The 16,581-nt window shown below is 43.5% G+C and overlaps 2 protein-coding genes across 2 annotated transcripts; both read left to right on the top strand.

Moving 5' to 3' along the window:
- The first annotated feature begins 1,335 nt into the window (after positions 1-1,335).
- LOC115402018 (leucine-rich repeat-containing protein 74A-like) lies at positions 1,336-3,996 on the top strand. Its single transcript, XM_030110433.1, has 10 exons — positions 1,336-1,439; positions 1,527-1,816; positions 1,905-2,129; positions 2,556-2,632; positions 2,716-2,910; positions 2,990-3,082; positions 3,248-3,379; positions 3,455-3,559; positions 3,632-3,717; positions 3,862-3,996. The coding sequence occupies exons 3-10, from the start codon at positions 2,123-2,125 to the stop codon at positions 3,878-3,880; spliced, it is 714 nt and encodes a 237-aa protein (XP_029966293.1). The 5' UTR covers positions 1,336-1,439; positions 1,527-1,816; positions 1,905-2,122; the 3' UTR covers positions 3,881-3,996.
- A 3,163-nt stretch (positions 3,997-7,159) lies between these two features.
- On the top strand, positions 7,160-9,858 carry eif2b2 (eukaryotic translation initiation factor 2B, subunit 2 beta). Its single transcript, XM_030110101.1, has 8 exons — positions 7,160-7,331; positions 7,756-7,876; positions 8,509-8,660; positions 8,826-8,989; positions 9,066-9,161; positions 9,240-9,377; positions 9,466-9,532; positions 9,611-9,858. Exons 1-8 carry the CDS (start codon positions 7,160-7,162, stop codon positions 9,766-9,768), a joined length of 1,068 nt encoding a protein of 355 aa, XP_029965961.1. The 3' UTR covers positions 9,769-9,858.
- Positions 9,859-16,581: the final 6,723 nt, after the last annotated feature.

Here is a 16,581-nt window from a genome sequence, read left to right as displayed (position 1 = left end):
GTTACTTTCCAGATGCACCTGTAATAGGATGCGAGACAGATTTTACTCTGGATGTTGAATTACTTTTTTTTTTGTTTATTAATTTCACGTTACCATATTTGTATTTAACTTATTCAGTTTTTGAAAAACAATTTTCAAACGTTTTTGAAACTTTTTTAAAATCACTATTTTTTTTTTCTAAAGTTTAATTTGAGATTAATTTTGTTAATCAATTTTATCATCTTGGGCAAAAACTCCTAATTTCATCTGCGTGGTTAAAGTTCTCTAAAAAAAAAAAAAAAAAAAAAAAAAGAAAGCCAATAAACAAAGTTTCCGAAAAGAAAGATGTATTGTTGGGAAGAAGGAGACGCTGCAGAGATGAAGGAGCCTGCTGGCGGCAGGTTGACACTATTCACGGTGAAATGGCGCCACCAAGTGGACGTTTTTATGAACTGCACGACTCCACGTCGACTTTAATCCAACGCCGCTATGAAAACTGCATCAGATAAATATAAAACAAACCGGATTCATTCAAAATCCTCCACTATTATTTCCCACAGAGATAAAAAAAAAAGATTTTTTTGAGAAGTATTAAATAAAACCAGCTGTTTTAAACTCGTTATAAAAGTGTGTCTGGATGAACCGTTGATACCGTGAAGTGCGTTTTTCTTTTAGTGACTTGAACTCAGCGCGATCAGACTGACAGTCATCAGCAGAAAGTGGACCAGGTCAGCTAGCTTCACTGCTCTCACACGGTTATTGAATTTATATTTTGATTGTAATAATTTCCAGTCGTAACTGTTTTGTTTTTGAGAATGTATATGGAGTCTCTGTTCCAAAACAAAGAAAAACGTCAAATTAAAAGCCTTTTATTGCACTATTTTACTCGATAAGCCCAGTCAATAAACTGAGACACTTCCTGGTTTTAAAGTTTAAACATTTCTGTGATCTAATGGGAGACTGCAGTTCAGTTTGTTAAAAATCATGAATAATATGAAGATAAAAAGTTGATTTGACCTTGACAGTCGTGTTTGGGTCTGACCATCACTGAACCGTGTTACCTGCAGTGTTTCTGTTGAGGTTTTCAGCCCCTACTGGTGTCATGGCCGACCTTGAGGAAGCTGCTGCAGGTCTTCAGCTCCTGACCTCTGATCAGAAGTTGACCCAGGATCAAGATTGGGACACTGACCTGGACGAGGACGGTACGTTGAAGTGCCCTCTGACTCCTGGATCCCGTCCTCCGGGCCGTCCTCCCTATGTCTCTGTCCCTCTTCATCCTCTCAGACTCCTCCGGCAGCAGACGGGGTCTGTCCCGTGCAGAGGTGTACCTGCAGGCCTGCAGGCGGATCGGAGCCGTCCCCGTCTCGGCCTTCGTCAGGGCCGTCAGCGACACCACCGTCAACCTGAATCGCTACGGCGTCGGCCCCCGGGGAGCCAGAGCTCTGGCCGTGGCTCTGAAGGTAACCGCTTCCACCCAACGTGAACTCTGAGAGACAGAAACAACAGATGTTCAGTGTTACAGGGGATTGTTTGTTTCGCTGTGTGAGGACGACAAGGTGGTGACCAAACTGGAGCTGGAAGACAACAGACTGAAGGCAGAGGGGACGCGCTACCTGATGAAGATGCTTCAATCAAACACCACTATAGAGAGCCTCGTAACTATGGAAACACCAACAACACCTCCATACCTCATGTTGAGTCCACTTCATATATTTTGTGTTTTTTTGTTCCAACCCCTCCCAGAACATTTCACACAACCAGTTGGGCCTTGAAGGAGCGTCCGTTGTCTCCAAAATGCTCTTAGACAATTATCACGTAAAATCCATCAAGCTGTCGGGTAAATGGTTTTGTTGAAGTTCTCAAACTGAAACTGACTGTGCTTCTCTGGGAGCAGCTGTGAATTGTTCTCTGCTTGTTCTCTTCAGGAAACGACTTCGATGACTCTGCTGCTGAATTATTACTACATGCTTTAAAGGCGAGTCCAAAGTCATGAATCAAAGGGAAAATAAAACAGTCAAACTAGGAGGATATTGAAAATCTTGAGTTCTGCACTTTACCTTTGTTCCAGGATGACCGTCTGATCAGAGAGCTGGACCTCAGCAGCAACAGGTTCAGCAGCGGAGCAGACGGACTGCTGGGTCAGATGTTAGGTGATTAATGCATCCTCACACACGGCCGATACAGACAACACACACATTTCAGGGAGCAACTCGCGACTGGTGAACAGCAGAGTGTGAGGACTCCGCACCACAAAATACAAGCTCGTCTTTATTTCTAAGAAGAAAATACAAAGTTCACAAGATCCATTGATAATTGTCCAAAACCAATAATCAGAATTCTGGAAAACAGCGGCTCATGTTTCAAACACCTTTATAGATACAGAATATCTCAGATCCTTCTCCAGAGTGGGGCACAAACATCAGGCGGTACGCTGCAGAATGGAAACATAGAAATACTGATTTATAACGTTTCATAGCTCATGTTCGGGCTCCAACACGATGGCCAGTCTCTCTTGAGGTGTATGAAACAGGAACAGGAAAGATTTCTCAATCTGTGACTGTTCAAATGTGTTTCAGGCAGAAGTTGTCTTGAATTCCTGGACCTGAGCTGGAATCGTCTTCGTGGTGCATCGTCTCTGTTCGCCGCTCTAAAAGTGATCGACACTCCAGAAAACAGCTCAGAGGATATTTTCAGCGTCGCTCTCCATCTCTCTCTCTCTCTTTGCTCTGTCCTCAGGTGAACTCCACCCTGAAGCAGCTCCTGCTGTCGCACAGCAGTCTTGGTGGGACGGAGGCGAAGTGTCTGAGCCAGGCTCTGACGGAGAACAGGACGCTGGAGCTGCTGGACCTCAGCGCCAACACCATGGACGACGAGGCGGCGGGGCTGCTGAGCCTGGGCCTGACCTCTAACCCCACCCTCAGAGTCCTCAAGGTACGTCAGTCACAGCCGCTTCCAGAGCAAACGCTTTGCTTTGTGAGTCTGCCACTGATGCTCGTTTGGCTCGGCTCAGCTCGTCTACAACCCCATGACCAACACCGGAGCTCTGAGTCTCCTCAAAGCTGCTCTCAGCAACAAGTCTGCGCTGGAGAACCTGGACATTTCTGTGAGTTTTACTAAAATAGTTGTACTGATCATCTCTCAGTGCCAGAATACATTTAACTTCCTGTCTTACTTCCTGTCACAGCAAATATCCAAATAAGACAAATAACTTGCCAAGAACTGCAGAGAAAAGCTGAGTAACTGTGTGTGTGTGTGTGTGCACGTGGAGAGTGTGTTTGTGAACGAGGACTTTGTAGAAATGCTGACAGAAGCGCGGCGGCGGCGGCGTCCTGCCCTGGATGTGCAGCACAGCGCCATGAGCTTCGTCACCAGGAACTTAACCGCCCTGCAGGTCTTTAAGGTCGGCGATGAAGGACACGGAACATTTTCACAACATCCTAAAAACACTGAACCTGAAGTCCTGATCCGGACACAGGAGTCCCTGGCCGAGAGGAACATGAGCGTGATGGACTTCTTCAAGGCTCTGGACAAAGAAGGAAGCAGGCAGGTCTCCACCGCAGACTTCAGGAAGGCCGTGAAGGTGAGGCTCCTACATTCATTCATTCTAACGCAGCGGTGAGTGATGAGTGACCGAATGCCGTCTGGTGTGCAGGAAGCCAACTTACCTCTGGATCAACACCAGCTGGGCTGGTTGGTCAGGAAGTTTGACGGGAAGTGCACGTGTCGCATAGCCTACAGGTGAGTCGGCGAGCCGGATCGCTCCCACGGCACACACACTTCCAAACCACAGGAAGCTCTTTAGAGCAGGAGGAGAGAGATGCAAAATGAAGGGTAACATGAACTCTCTCTCTCTCTCTCTCTCTCTTTCTCTCTCTGTTGCAGCCAGTTTGCGGATATCTGATACCTGAGGACGACACACCTGAAAATAAATTCATCAATATTTTCTCTCTTATCTCTTTGACCTCAGTTTCTTTTTCTCTCTATATCGGCGTGGTCCGCTGACCCCGGCCAGCTGCACCGACTGTGGCTGCGATCCGGGTCCGTCGCTCCGTTCTCCCCCCCTCCAGAAATAATCTTCTGGTATGACAACAGAACGGGAGGCGGAAGAAAAAGAGCGCCGGCGTCCATATCAAAGGGCCGATGGGAGAGGAAGAATAGCGCCAGATGCGGGCCGGTTGTGTGGCCGCGCCGCCGGTCAGCGCTGAATGAATCGTCCTGCAGAGAGAACAGAGCGCCGATGAATATGGATGCGGGACGTTACTTATGCAGGCGCGGCGGCGCGGCCGAGGGCGTGATGGGGAATTGTCTCAAGGTGCGATTTCCATCAGGTGGTCGCCACAAAAGGAGACAATGTCGACGGAGGCGCCTCCTCAGCAACATCTGCTCTCTGTCAAGTTCGAACAGTTTCCACACACACACACACACACACACACCGATCTGCCTCAGCTTTGGGATTCAGGTTTTAATGTGAACCTATAAGGTCAAGGTCAGTTTAAGGACATACGCAGTGATATTAAGTTCATGATGTTGCTCCACAGTGGATGTGAATAACAGTCTGGCACACCGTGAAAACATGTGAAACAATAATGTTTGGCCCCGTTTCCATGACGACAGTGCTTGGATCCATTGAAAATGAAACTTATTTCAAATGGAGTAAATAGTTTTGCATATGTGTGAGTAGAGTAACTTCATGTTTTCAGCGTTTCCATGTAAATGTAAACTTTCAAAACGCAACACTTTCCTGGAACGAAATCAAAAAAGAATATGAATCTTCACTTAAAACATTGTTTAAACAGGTTATTATGGCCGTATTTTATCGTTCCACATGAGATTGGGCTAAATGTGGCTCCTGAACTCCAATGTGTCTACAAAGATGTCAGAAAATCAGATCGACTCTCGAAAGTTTGCTGGTTTGAATCCGTCTTCTGAAGTAAAACCTTTAAACTTTTGCATCTCAAGAGCTTCCTTCTGATATTAAACTCTCAGCAAGTTTGGGAAAAAATAAGTTGGAACTTTTTCAGTGTTCATCTCAACAACTACAAGTCCTCACGCAATTCCGCTGATCTGAGGTTTGTTTTTTCATAGACGGACCAAAATAACAGAATAATTTAGGTAAATTATCTCTCTGATGTGGCCTAATGAAAACAAACAGCTTGCTGCCAATTTCTAATGGGCCATCTTTATCTGAATGGGCACAAAGACTTAAAAACCCACATCTTATTGAGCAGTCCAATTGGAAATTCAGAGATTTGGCCAAATTTTGAAGACAAAACAAAAACCCGCCAACAAACCCTTCAGATATCTATGCACCCACTGGCACACGCTGCCAATTAACATGATCTCGAAAGCGCTAATGGAATCTTGAGCTGTAATAAAAGTAAATAATTAAATGAAAGAAGCCCTTGTGTCATTGTTTGCCGTATTCGGGCCCATTAGGTTACCCAAAAGTGAAAAACAGAGTACATTTCAGAACAATACCGGTCAGTGAGTCCAGTTTCCTTCACCATCGAAAGGAAGTCAGAAACTGGGGCAAACTTTGACAGGAAGAGGTCTGGCAGACCCAAAGCCACAACTGAATCAGAGGACAAGTTTCTGAAAGTCAACAGTTTGCGTGATAGGCGGCTCACAGGACAACAGCTTCAAGCACAGCTTAATAGTGGTCGTAGTGAGCAAGTCTCTGTCTCAACTGTGAAGAGAAGACTTCGAGCTGCGGGTTTACTGGACGAGTTGCAGCCAGAAAACCGTTGCTAAGACGTCAGAATAAGAGGCTTGCCTGGGCCAAGAAACACTGCCATTGGACTACTGAAGACTGGGAAAAGGTATTATGGACTGATGAATCAAAATTTGAAATCTTCGGTTCATCACGCAGGATCTTTGTACGGCACAGAGTCGGTGCTGTCAAACACGGAGGAGGAAGTGTGATGGTCTGGGGTTGTTTTCCTGGATCCAGGGTTGGTGACTAGTTCAGAGTGAGAGGCACCCCGAACCAAAACGGCTACCACAGCATCCTGCAGCGCCACGCAATACCCTCTGGTATGCGTCTTGTTGGTCAGGTGTTCATCTTACAGCAAGATAATGACCCAAAACAGAAGTCCAAGCTATGCCAGAACTATCTTGCGAAAAAGAAGAAGCTGGTAAACTTGAAAACATGGAGTGTCCAGCACAGTCTCCGGACTTAAACCCCATTGAGCTGGTTTGGGATGGAATGGACAGAAGAGTGAAAGCAAAGCAACCCACAAGTGCCACACATTTATGGGAACTCCTGCAACAGACATGAGAAGAACTTTCTGAAGAATATTTGATTTCTATTGTAGAAAGAATGCCGCGTGTGTGTTCAGCTGTTATATCTGCCAAAGGTGGCTACTTGGATGAGTCAACAGTTCAGAATACATTTTGGTCTATAAACTGATTCCATAATTTCTTTTTTGACTCCAGTTGCTTATTTGTACTATGCTTTGACGTCTGAGTGCAATGAGACATTAAACGGCATAATTTTCAGTAAAAAACACTGGAAAAATTGGAGTGTTCTAAAACTTTTGACCGGTAGTGTATCTCATGAAGATTTGGGAAAACAATAAAACCCTATTAAATGATCGTGTAGTTGAATCACCAGCAGTTGAAAACAATGTAAGGGAATGTTGCATGCAACATTTTAATAGATCTAATTAAAATAGTCTGAGTAGCCCACTGGAGCTCATATCTGAGCCAATAAAATTTACTTTATCAACTGTGAAAATGTGTTTCTAATTGTACAATACAGGTTAAACTATCTATAAGATGCAACCAAAATGTTTATGCATCAGAGAATGAAAGATGAGTGTAATTTGAAACAGTGAAGTCTATTTGAATGACACTACCCATCTATCTATGAGGCTATGAGTCGTATGTTATGCAGAAAAAAGAAAAAAACACAAGAAAACAATGAGAGAAATGTTATTTTCACAGAAGCCATGGGAGTTTGTCGTATTAAAAAAAACAAATAAGAAAAGAATAAGAAAAAAGAAAGACGAAAAATCGCCTGTTGCTGACACAAAGTTGAGGTGACGCCCACTGTGGCTCTCCGCCAATCAGATGACAGAACAGTCGTGTTCACCCGGAAGTACTCCTGGAACACTTCCGCAGTGGAAACGCTGCTGTGAGAGTGGTGAAGCTGTGACAACACCGCAGATTTGACAGCACCATGCCGGGCCCGGTCAAAGAAACAGACCTGACGGAGAGGATTGAAGCGTTTCTGTCCGACCTGAAGCGCGGAGGCAGCGGGACGGGTCCTCTGCGGGGCTCGGGGGAGACAGCCCGGGAGACGACGGCCCTGCTCCGGAAGATCATTGCTCAGGCCCGATGGAGCAGCGCAGGTACTGCACACTGATGTTCCTTCTGAAAGCGCTTCAGGGCTGTTTCTTTTTTCTTTCCTTTTTTTGTGTGACTCACGTAGCATATAAATTACTGGCTACGCCTTAACAACACCTTATCGTTAGGGTGGCCTGACAAAGAGCAGTATGGAATTTTCCTGGAACAGTCTGGTTCGATTCTTCCCTCAAAATTAAAAGTCAGAATGACATGTTCAGCAAGTATGCTGGTGAAACTGTGGGCATTCTTGTGTGTTTTCTTGGGAATATCAGAAAATCACAGTGTTTTAGTAAAGTGGAAGTACATATTTAGTGAGTTAATCGTGTTGAGTATGTGTTTAAACGAGTTACTTGTGTTTACTGCAATGGATTAAGATTTATGTTTACCTTGTCACTCGCTGGAGAAATTCTGCATTTCTCTGCGTTTCAGGTGATCTGATGGAAATAATTAGGAAGGAGGGGAGGAGAATGACAGCCGCTCAGCCTTCCGAGACCACGGTGGGCAACATGATCCGGCGCGTGTTGAAGATCATCAGGGAGGAATACGCCAGGTGAGGAGAACATGCTGCCATATAGCAAGATTACACGTTTGCACTGTATTTGTTTATAGATAAGTAATCACAAATTGTTTTTCAATTACATATGGGTATAAGTTAATACAGCTGTTGTATACTACCTAGACTTTATCAAATCTGGACTTGATTATTTTAAAGATGTTGAACTTTCATTAAAACACTGTTACATGCAGATGATAAACATTGAGTGAAGTATCGTTTTACATTTGTGAAACTGTTTTTGGATTTGTGAAAATGAAGAAAGTGCAAAGTTGATTATTTTTATATGGAAGACCACTTTGCACCAGGTCCAGATTAAGACACTTCTGGACCTACACTTCTCAAATTCACAAATCAGAGTCAGTGTTTTAATGCATATTTATCATCTATAGAATAACTTCCAGTCGGTCCAGTGGTTTTCAGTCTGGACCTGGTTCAAAGTGGTCCAGGTGTGAAAAACACAGTGACATGTGCTCGTTTTTTCATTTTCACAAATCAGAATTGTTTTTTCATCTGTCCCAAACACCATTAAAGCTTTAACAGATGTGTATATTATGTGTATTTCTAAGTGTTCCGTGCTGAAAGGAAATGTGAGGTTTCCTCTGACGCTTGTTGCTTCTTTTCTTCAGGTCCCGAGGCAGCAGTGAAGAAGCCGACCAGCAGGAGTCCCTCCACAAGCTGCTGACCTCCGGAGGACTCAGCGAGGAGAACTTCAGGCAGCATTTCGCTGCTCTCAAAGCCAACGTCATCGAGGCTATCAATGAGCTGCTGACTGAGCTGGGTAAGCTGGATTAAAGAAGCTGGTGATTTGTCAGTCCAACCATAATAATAGGCAATAATAGATAAATGCATCTCTTATAGCACCATTCAGACAAAAGATGGTTCACAGTGCCTTACAAGGAAAAGCATGCAAACGTTTGGGGTTAAAAGTTGCCTCCTTCCCCAGAGGGAACAACGGACAACATCGCCATGCAGGCTCTGGAGCACATCCACTCCAACGAGGTCATCATGACCATCGGCCGCTCCCGCACGGTGGAGGCGTTCCTCAAAGACGCCGCGCGCAAACGCAAGTTCCACGTCATCGTGGCGGAGTGCGCTCCCTTCTGCCAGGTAGCCGTCGCACCTCAAACACTTCTGATGCTTCAGGAAGAGCAAACGCACCAACACTCTGTTCACCTCCCACCAGGGACATGAAATGGCGACAAGCTTATCCAAAGCTGGCATTGAGACCACCGTGATCGCAGACGCAGCCATCTTCGCAGTCATGTCTCGCGTTAATAAGGTAGTTGCCGCCGCATTTGGCGTGACGACAGCGGAGTCGGGGCATAAGGGTTGATTTCACGGTTTTGATTCACGGCAGGTCATCATTGGGACTCAGACGGTTCTAGCGAACGGGGGGCTGAGAGCCGTCAACGGGACACACACGCTCGCCCTCGCCGCTAAACACCACTCCACACCGCTCATCGTTTGTGCGCCCATGTTCAAGCTCTCTCCACAGGTGAGAAAACATCCTGCTCTGTCAGGTTCAGAATGATTGAGTTTATGACAGGTGATGATAAAACTTCTTATTTAACGATCGTTTTCAGTTTCCAAATGAAGACGACACCTTTCACAAATTTGTTTCCCCTCATGAGGTGCTCCCTTTCACTGAAGGTAACATTTCCAACAATATAAACATCTTTTTCAGACTATAAAGTGGAGGCTCATGCATTTTTTTTCTCCATATTTCAGGAGAGATTCTCTCAAAGGTGAACGTTCACTGTCCAGTGTTCGACTACGTCCCGCCTGAGCTCATCACTCTGTTCATCTCCAACATCGGCGGACACGCTCCTTCTTACATCTACCGACTGATGAGTGAACTTTACCACCCAGAAGACCACGAACTCTAGTGATGCAATTTAGACAATAAATAAATTAACTGTCAACGCCGTGTCATTCTTCATGGAAGTCTTCAGCTGTTCTGAAATCGAAATGTACAGAAAATAATTAGAGAAACAAAATTCAGCCCAGTGTTTTCAGTTCTATATGATTGAGTGCTCAATAGTAGCATGTTGAAGAATCCAAGTAATCAGAATAAATGTTTCAGAACTGAGAAAAGGTTTGGCCAAGGAAATACACTAAAACAAGAAAAATTAGAAACTTAGTCTTGAGCAATAAATATTGTGAAACATATTTATTAATACAAATTGATTAAAGCAAATTAAGTTTTGAGGCCTGATTTAAAAGAAGAGAGTGTCAGGAGTGCTCAGGGGTTCAGGAAGTTTGTTCCACAGGTGAGGAACTAAAAGCTGCCTCAACTCTTTTCTTCTGATTCTGTGAATACTGAGTAAATCTTTTTCTGAGGACCTCAGGGGTCTGGATGTCTCATATTCTACAAGTAGATCTGTGATGGATTGGGCTCACACTGCACTGGTTGGTCTCAGACGGTGAGTGATGGGAGTGAATTCAGTATGCACAACTGAATTCATATTTGTACAGTATTCATACATGAATACTGAACAACTACACTGAATACTATTCCTTGTAGTTGTTGTAATTCAAGCCAAAGTCAAAGTGAGCTTAATTTTCAGTTCTGCTGTACAGGCAAAACACACAAACACACACTTTATCACCCAAAATAGAACTGAAATAAGAAAATGGAGAATACAGGCAAGATGTGAGTGAAACTAGGTTTCTAAATAAAAAAAAAACCTACTGAAATCTGCAATATACCCCTGAAAACACAAAATCATAGACCTTTATCTCGTGTAAAATGTAATATAGTTCCACGTGTCCTCCAGGAGGAGGCGGTGTAGGACAGGCGCAGAAGCAGCTTCATGGAGCAGTTCGAAGGCAATAAGGAGAAAAATAAACATCGATAGAGCTGCTGTGCGGTAAAAATCTGACGTTATATGTTTATGTTGAAAGAGCAGTGTGTGAAAAAGACTGGGTCCCGCTGTATTACTCAGGCTGCACTACAGCGTCTATTCACAGGCGCGATCCCACTACTGAGCGGCACGGGGGCTTTGACCTGCTCCGTTTCCGACCTGGGCCGGTGCACCCCTCCTTAGGCGACCTGGTGGTCCCGGGCTCCCCCAGGAGCACCATATCGATACCGAACTTAGTGCGGACACCCGATCGGCATAGTCCGCTGCAGCTCAGAGCTCCTGAGCTCAAACGATCCGCCAGCCTCAGCCTCCCGGTAGCTTGGATTACAGGCGCGCGCCACCGCACCCGGCGAGGGTAGCTCGAGCTCAGTGGGCTTTTGACTTCGACTAAAATGACGTCATCACGCAATGGCTTGAAGGAATGCTGACGTCATTTAAAGTGACAGTGTCCGATTTGTTGCCGCTTCATTCTTTCTATTTTTTTTCTGCTTTACACCTTTTGCAAAGTTAATTAGTGTGCGTGATAAGGAAATCTGCTATTGTCAATCCCAATAAATAAACGTCAAAATTTAGAATAGCAGTCCAATTATTTTTCCACCCAAAGCCACACAACGCCAGGTCATAATGTTTAGCAAATTGCAACCCTTCCAGGATCACAATCATTGTTTATAGTTGTAGGAATCTATAAAACTGTGCCCAGTTCAGTCAATTTGATGTATCTGGTGAGTCTTCATGTCAAATCTATGTGTGTAACAATAACAGTTACACTAAGTTACATATTGAAATTTAGGATGTTGGAATGGTGTGACTGATAGGATTACCATCCACTTTATTTATTTTTATTTTAATTCTTCCCTCAAATCTAAAGCAATCATTTTGTTGAACATCTGATCAGTTGAGCATTGATGGATGTAATGGCAAAATCTCTCCACGAGGTGTCAGACCATACCTAATTCAATGTGAACTTTTCGAACAGTTTCTCCAAGAAAATTCTGCAGTGTGTTTTTGTTGTTGTTTTGTATTTGACGTTACTTTTTGTTTTCTTGAGATTTCCGAGTGTAAGGTTGAGTTGAGGCTTTGAGGTATGTGTAGGCTTGGGATGAGGGTCAGAGGGGAGCATGTGGAAGGCTTTCCAGCAGAGAGAGTGTATTGTTCTCTGACCTACTTTTCAATGAAATGCAGGGGGAAAGGGTCGCAGCAGCAGCAATGTGTTCACTCTCCACTGCTCCACAGCCACTGCTCTGGCCTCCACATCACCCAACTGCCAATCTGAGGACCACTCGGTGCAGATCAACACCTTCAGATATCATCGGAACAGTCTAATTTCCCCCAAAACACTCACAGCAAAGTTTCAAGAGTCACTAAAATATAAAATATCCATCCAGAACGAACCACTTGTCTTATATTCTTAGTAGGCTTTGACTTATTCTTAATTTCCCCCCTGAATTATTTGTGGTAAAAATCAAAATAATAAATTTTAGTTCTTAATTCATCCTGGATGAATTTGGCAGCTGTGACAGCAACTAAATTGATAATTAACTGGTAATAATCAAAAATATGTGCATCACAACGTTTTGTAAGTTTTGGTTCAAAATATGTACAACATTCTGAAAAAGATGACATTTATTGAACTTTTTAGATATAATTATTATTTGTGATATAAACATTACAAAACATATGACTTTCATCCTAATGCTATTTTGGGTTGTAATAGCAGGTGTTTACTGCTGCATTTGAATACAATAGAAGTACTTTATAAATCCCAGAGGGGAACTTTTTTATAGCGTATTGCTCCACAGCACAACAGGATCAATATGTACAAGGACTAACAGGGACAAATACAGTACAAGCATGGGAAGAATTACATTGAAAGAAAACACACAATTACTGCTAGTGTATCGCCACCTTCAATTCGGATATATTCGGCTCAGTTCGGATATGTTCGGCTCAGTGCGACTCAGTTCGGACAAATTCGGCTGGATTCGGATAGGTTCGGTTCAGTTCCGTCCTTCCTCTCCAAACATGTGGAAGTGGGCTTCTTCTTCGGAAATGTCAAAGAAAAAAAAGGTAGAAATGGCATTTAAACAAGCACAGGTTACAGTCGAATAGTTTTTTTAATTGTTTTATCTTGAATCTAGCTAGTGATAAAACACTCCATTGTCTCAATAACAGATATTTAAAAGTATGCTAACGTGTGTGTAGCTAGCTGTCTGGAGCTAAAATGTAAACAGTTGTGTGTGTAGGTTCAAGTGTTTCAGAACGAGACTCGTCCAGCAATGTGACATCCTTCATTTGCAATACAATACCAAACAACAAACTCATGGGATGATTTAACTGGTATGTTACTGAGCTTTACTTACATTTTGGTGTTGACAGAACAAGAGAGGATGAAAGCACTTTGTGTGTTTAATTTCTTCTCATGAACTCCTGGTTCATCCATAGATGGACTCCTGGTTCATCCTCTGTATGAAACGATACTTTATTAGTTGAAAACAGTGTTCACTCTTTCATGATTTCATAAATAATGATTAAGATATGATAAATTAAAAGACTGTCTTTTTTTAACTTACCAGATCCATTATGATCCCACATTGAGGCTCTCTCATCTGCAGCCATCTGGGTTGGTTCCACTTTTACATTTGGCATCATGCTTGGTGGTAAATTGTGTCTGTTTCTCTTAGACAATTGAATTGTTTAATGAAAGGTTTCTCAACTGACTTTGCTCTTCAGGTTCTGCTGTCGGATCCCTGCTCCATGATCCTTCTCATTGTCCGCCATGTCCACATCTGTCCGCAACAAGTACGCAAGTAAGGACTGTTCTGGGTTTAAAGAGCGTCTCCAGAGGTCGACACACTGCAGACAAATTCAAACTAGGACAGAATTTAAAGAAGGGATTGAAGGTTTATTCTGTACAACAATTAATTAATTGTGTTTAAATTTGAATATGCACTTTGATTTTCTCAGGTACTTTGGGTTCAGAGTCATCTAATGGTCCAGACACTCAGTTAAAGGTAAAAAGAGAAAGTACTCCTGACACAAAGTATTACAAAATATGACAACATGACAACATTTGCATTAAATGCAAAACTCTTTTGGGGGTTTGGGTGTCCATTTACATACAGCAGTAGCACTCTGAGCCTCTGAAAATGCAGCTTTTTGAAAACGGTTCCTAAGGTGAAACGTTTCAAAGCTGCTTGGACTCTACAGGAAAAAACAGAACTTTCTGAAAACGCTGCTGCTGTGAATGTGTACCGCGACTGTATTCAATAGTTACTCTGCACATGCACACAATATTCTGGTGGGACTTGATAACTTTGTAGCTGAGAGTCACCGTAATACCGTCCAACTTTGTGGTCTGTCTTTACGAATGCCGGCGTATTCAGTGTTGTTTGTAGTTTATCGTTCTCTGCACTAATGTGTCTGTGATTTCATTACAAAAACAAACAGCAGCACCCACTATTGGTCCTACAGGAAAGCTCCGTTTTCAATTTTTCAGCTGTTTTCAGGTAAATGGATGTCGTTTTCAAAACATTTAAATTCAAATCTTTTTGAAACAATGAAAAACCAATGCCTTCTTACTTGACATATTGTCTTTAAGTTAGTGAGATTTGAGTGTTTTAGTGAGTGTGTTCAGTTAACAGCTTGTTCATAGAAATGTAACATTTATGGTTATGTAATCTGGTTTATTGTATTCTTAGTTGTTTTTTGTATTTCCTCACGAGCATCAACTTTGTGCTCTTGAACTACTTATTTCAACCATTTGAACTTAAGCGTGTGAACCTGCTCGTGTTTCTACTCCTGAACGAACTCCAGAAAGCTTGGAAAACACACCATATTTAAACAGGGCCATAAACTAATTGTACTTTGCTACGTGCCACCTCTTGACCTCGGCTGGTTATTCAGTCACCTGCATGTGAGCGAGCGACACATCCTCAGACGCGGTTCGAAAAGCAGGAAAAAGAGCAAAGTCTCCAGTTTTATTGGCAGTATCAACACTCCCCCTTCCTGCTTTTGTCTTTCAGGTGTTTGTGCTTCTTTCCGTCGTAGGAGTATACAGATCAACTTCCTCTCCTCTGAGCTGAATCCAGTTTGTGTCTCACCTGCCCTGCTGCTTCGCCGTACGTGAGCTCACAAGAAAAACAGACGCACATTCGGTGTCTTTGTCCGACAGTCTCATCAGCATCTCCCGCACACTCAGCAGCATCATCACATTTATGGGTGTGTCTTGACGAGGTATCACTTGTCATTTCCCCGCCGCTCATGAGCTCGTCTCGGTGCGTGGAGGAAGAGGCGGAGGCGGAAGGGGAAAAGATAAATCTCATTCGCTTTTTCATCACGCCGACTTCATTCTTCACAGCCCTTTTGATGAGACAGGGGAGCAAACCTGGGTGGAGTCTGGAGATTTACGGCGGACAGAAGTGTGTGGGCCATTAAAGTCCGGGCGCCCTGCTAATGAACAGTCACCGCAATCACGCCGAGAGCGGCACTGTATCTGTGCAGCGCATCGATCGGCGGCGCTCCGCAGGGACGGGGGAGCTGTACTCTGACCCTGTCACATAAAAGGACAACAAGATTCATCTTTATTTTCTAATCAGGTCTCATGTTAGATGATGTGCTGCTGTATACCTGACCGCAGACATCTTGCTGTTGACTTATACTTTCATGTCCTCGTCTCATTCAGAGCACAAGTAGAACCGAATCAACACGGCAAAGCAGCAATTAATAGCTCAGGTCAGGCTCTGCGGCCAAAATAGCATCAAAATGATCTCTGTGTGAATGAATGCATCCATCAGCCGCCGCCGCCCTCCCTCGACGCACAGGCACACCATCGTTACTCCTGTGGCCCCCCCCTCGGGGTATTGACATGCAGCCAGCGGCCCCAGCTGTCGCCCGGTGATGCAGAGCAGCAAACTGGAGTGTGTTGTCATCAGCGCGGCGGCGTCCCGTGGGAGGACGGGGATGAGGGCTGTAATTAGCGGGGAATCAGACCGGCTGCCGGTGGAGTGTCTCTCCGGGCCCCCGGAGGCCTCGGGGGACTCGGAGACGCGTGGCTAACCTGTGGTGCCCTACCTGTGGCTCTGAACGCCTTGAGGACAAAGGCTGTTTGGATTTTTTTTTTTCTTTTTTAAATATATGCCAGTGGTGGAAGCTGAGTTTAACTCCTCAGCTCATTTACAAGTTATGAAATTTGGTTTAACCCTTTAATACTGAACCTTTAAACTATATCATCATGTTAAAAGTGCACTGTCTTGTGGCTACTGGTTCATGCAGGCCTCATTTCCACAAAGCTGATCTGAAGAAAAGACAAACTCTGTTAGTAGTTAATATTCGCTTTGTCTGCAGGAGGGAAAATAAACCTCCAGATCTGATTCTGGTGATTGGATCAGGATATAAGACTTAAGGAAAACAAACTGAAAGAGAAGAGAGAAAATAGCATAAACTTGCCAAAATCATACAAGAAAACCAAATGCAGCATTTTTTACATGATGTTTAAATGTTTATGTCCTTAGTTATGCATGATTTTTTATGAAGTTCAACAATTATTATTATTCTTGTTACTTTAATATTTAAGGCTGAGAATAAGACATATTTTTCTGAAGTATAACATTTATTGCAGTAGTTTATTGTAAGTTAGAGTAGATAGAATTGAATAGAATTGAACTGGTTATTATACATAAAAGCATAAAATTAAATTCAATTTTTGTTTCCCTTGAAAACCAAACAGTGTTAACTTCACATTTTTACTAGTCTTCCACTGGTAGCATGTATAACAATAAATGATGTGTGTGTGTGTGTGTGTGTGTGTGTGTGTGTGTGTGTGTGTGTGTGTGTGTG

Source organism: Salarias fasciatus, chromosome 15 (genome assembly GCF_902148845.1).
Source record: "Salarias fasciatus chromosome 15, fSalaFa1.1, whole genome shotgun sequence".
Taxonomy (NCBI): Eukaryota; Metazoa; Chordata; class Actinopteri; order Blenniiformes; family Blenniidae; genus Salarias; species Salarias fasciatus.
Note: the sequence above shows the minus strand (reverse complement) of the source record. Positions and strands in the feature narration are given on the sequence as shown.

Coding starts and splice junctions, on each gene's coding strand:
- LOC115402018 (XM_030110433.1), top strand. Junction 2,633..2,715: donor CTCTGTTCGCCGCTCTAAAA/GTGATCGACACT, acceptor CTCTGTCCTCAG/GTGAACTCCACCCTGAAGCA. Junction 3,083..3,247: donor TGGAGAACCTGGACATTTCT/GTGAGTTTTACT, acceptor GTGCACGTGGAG/AGTGTGTTTGTGAACGAGGA.
- eif2b2 (XM_030110101.1), top strand. CDS start 7,160: ATGCCGGGCCCGGTCAAAGAAACAGACCTGACGGAGAGGATTGAAGCG. Junction 8,661..8,825: donor TGAGCTGCTGACTGAGCTGG/GTAAGCTGGATT, acceptor CTCCTTCCCCAG/AGGGAACAACGGACAACATC. Junction 9,533..9,610: donor GGTGCTCCCTTTCACTGAAG/GTAACATTTCCA, acceptor TCCATATTTCAG/GAGAGATTCTCTCAAAGGTG.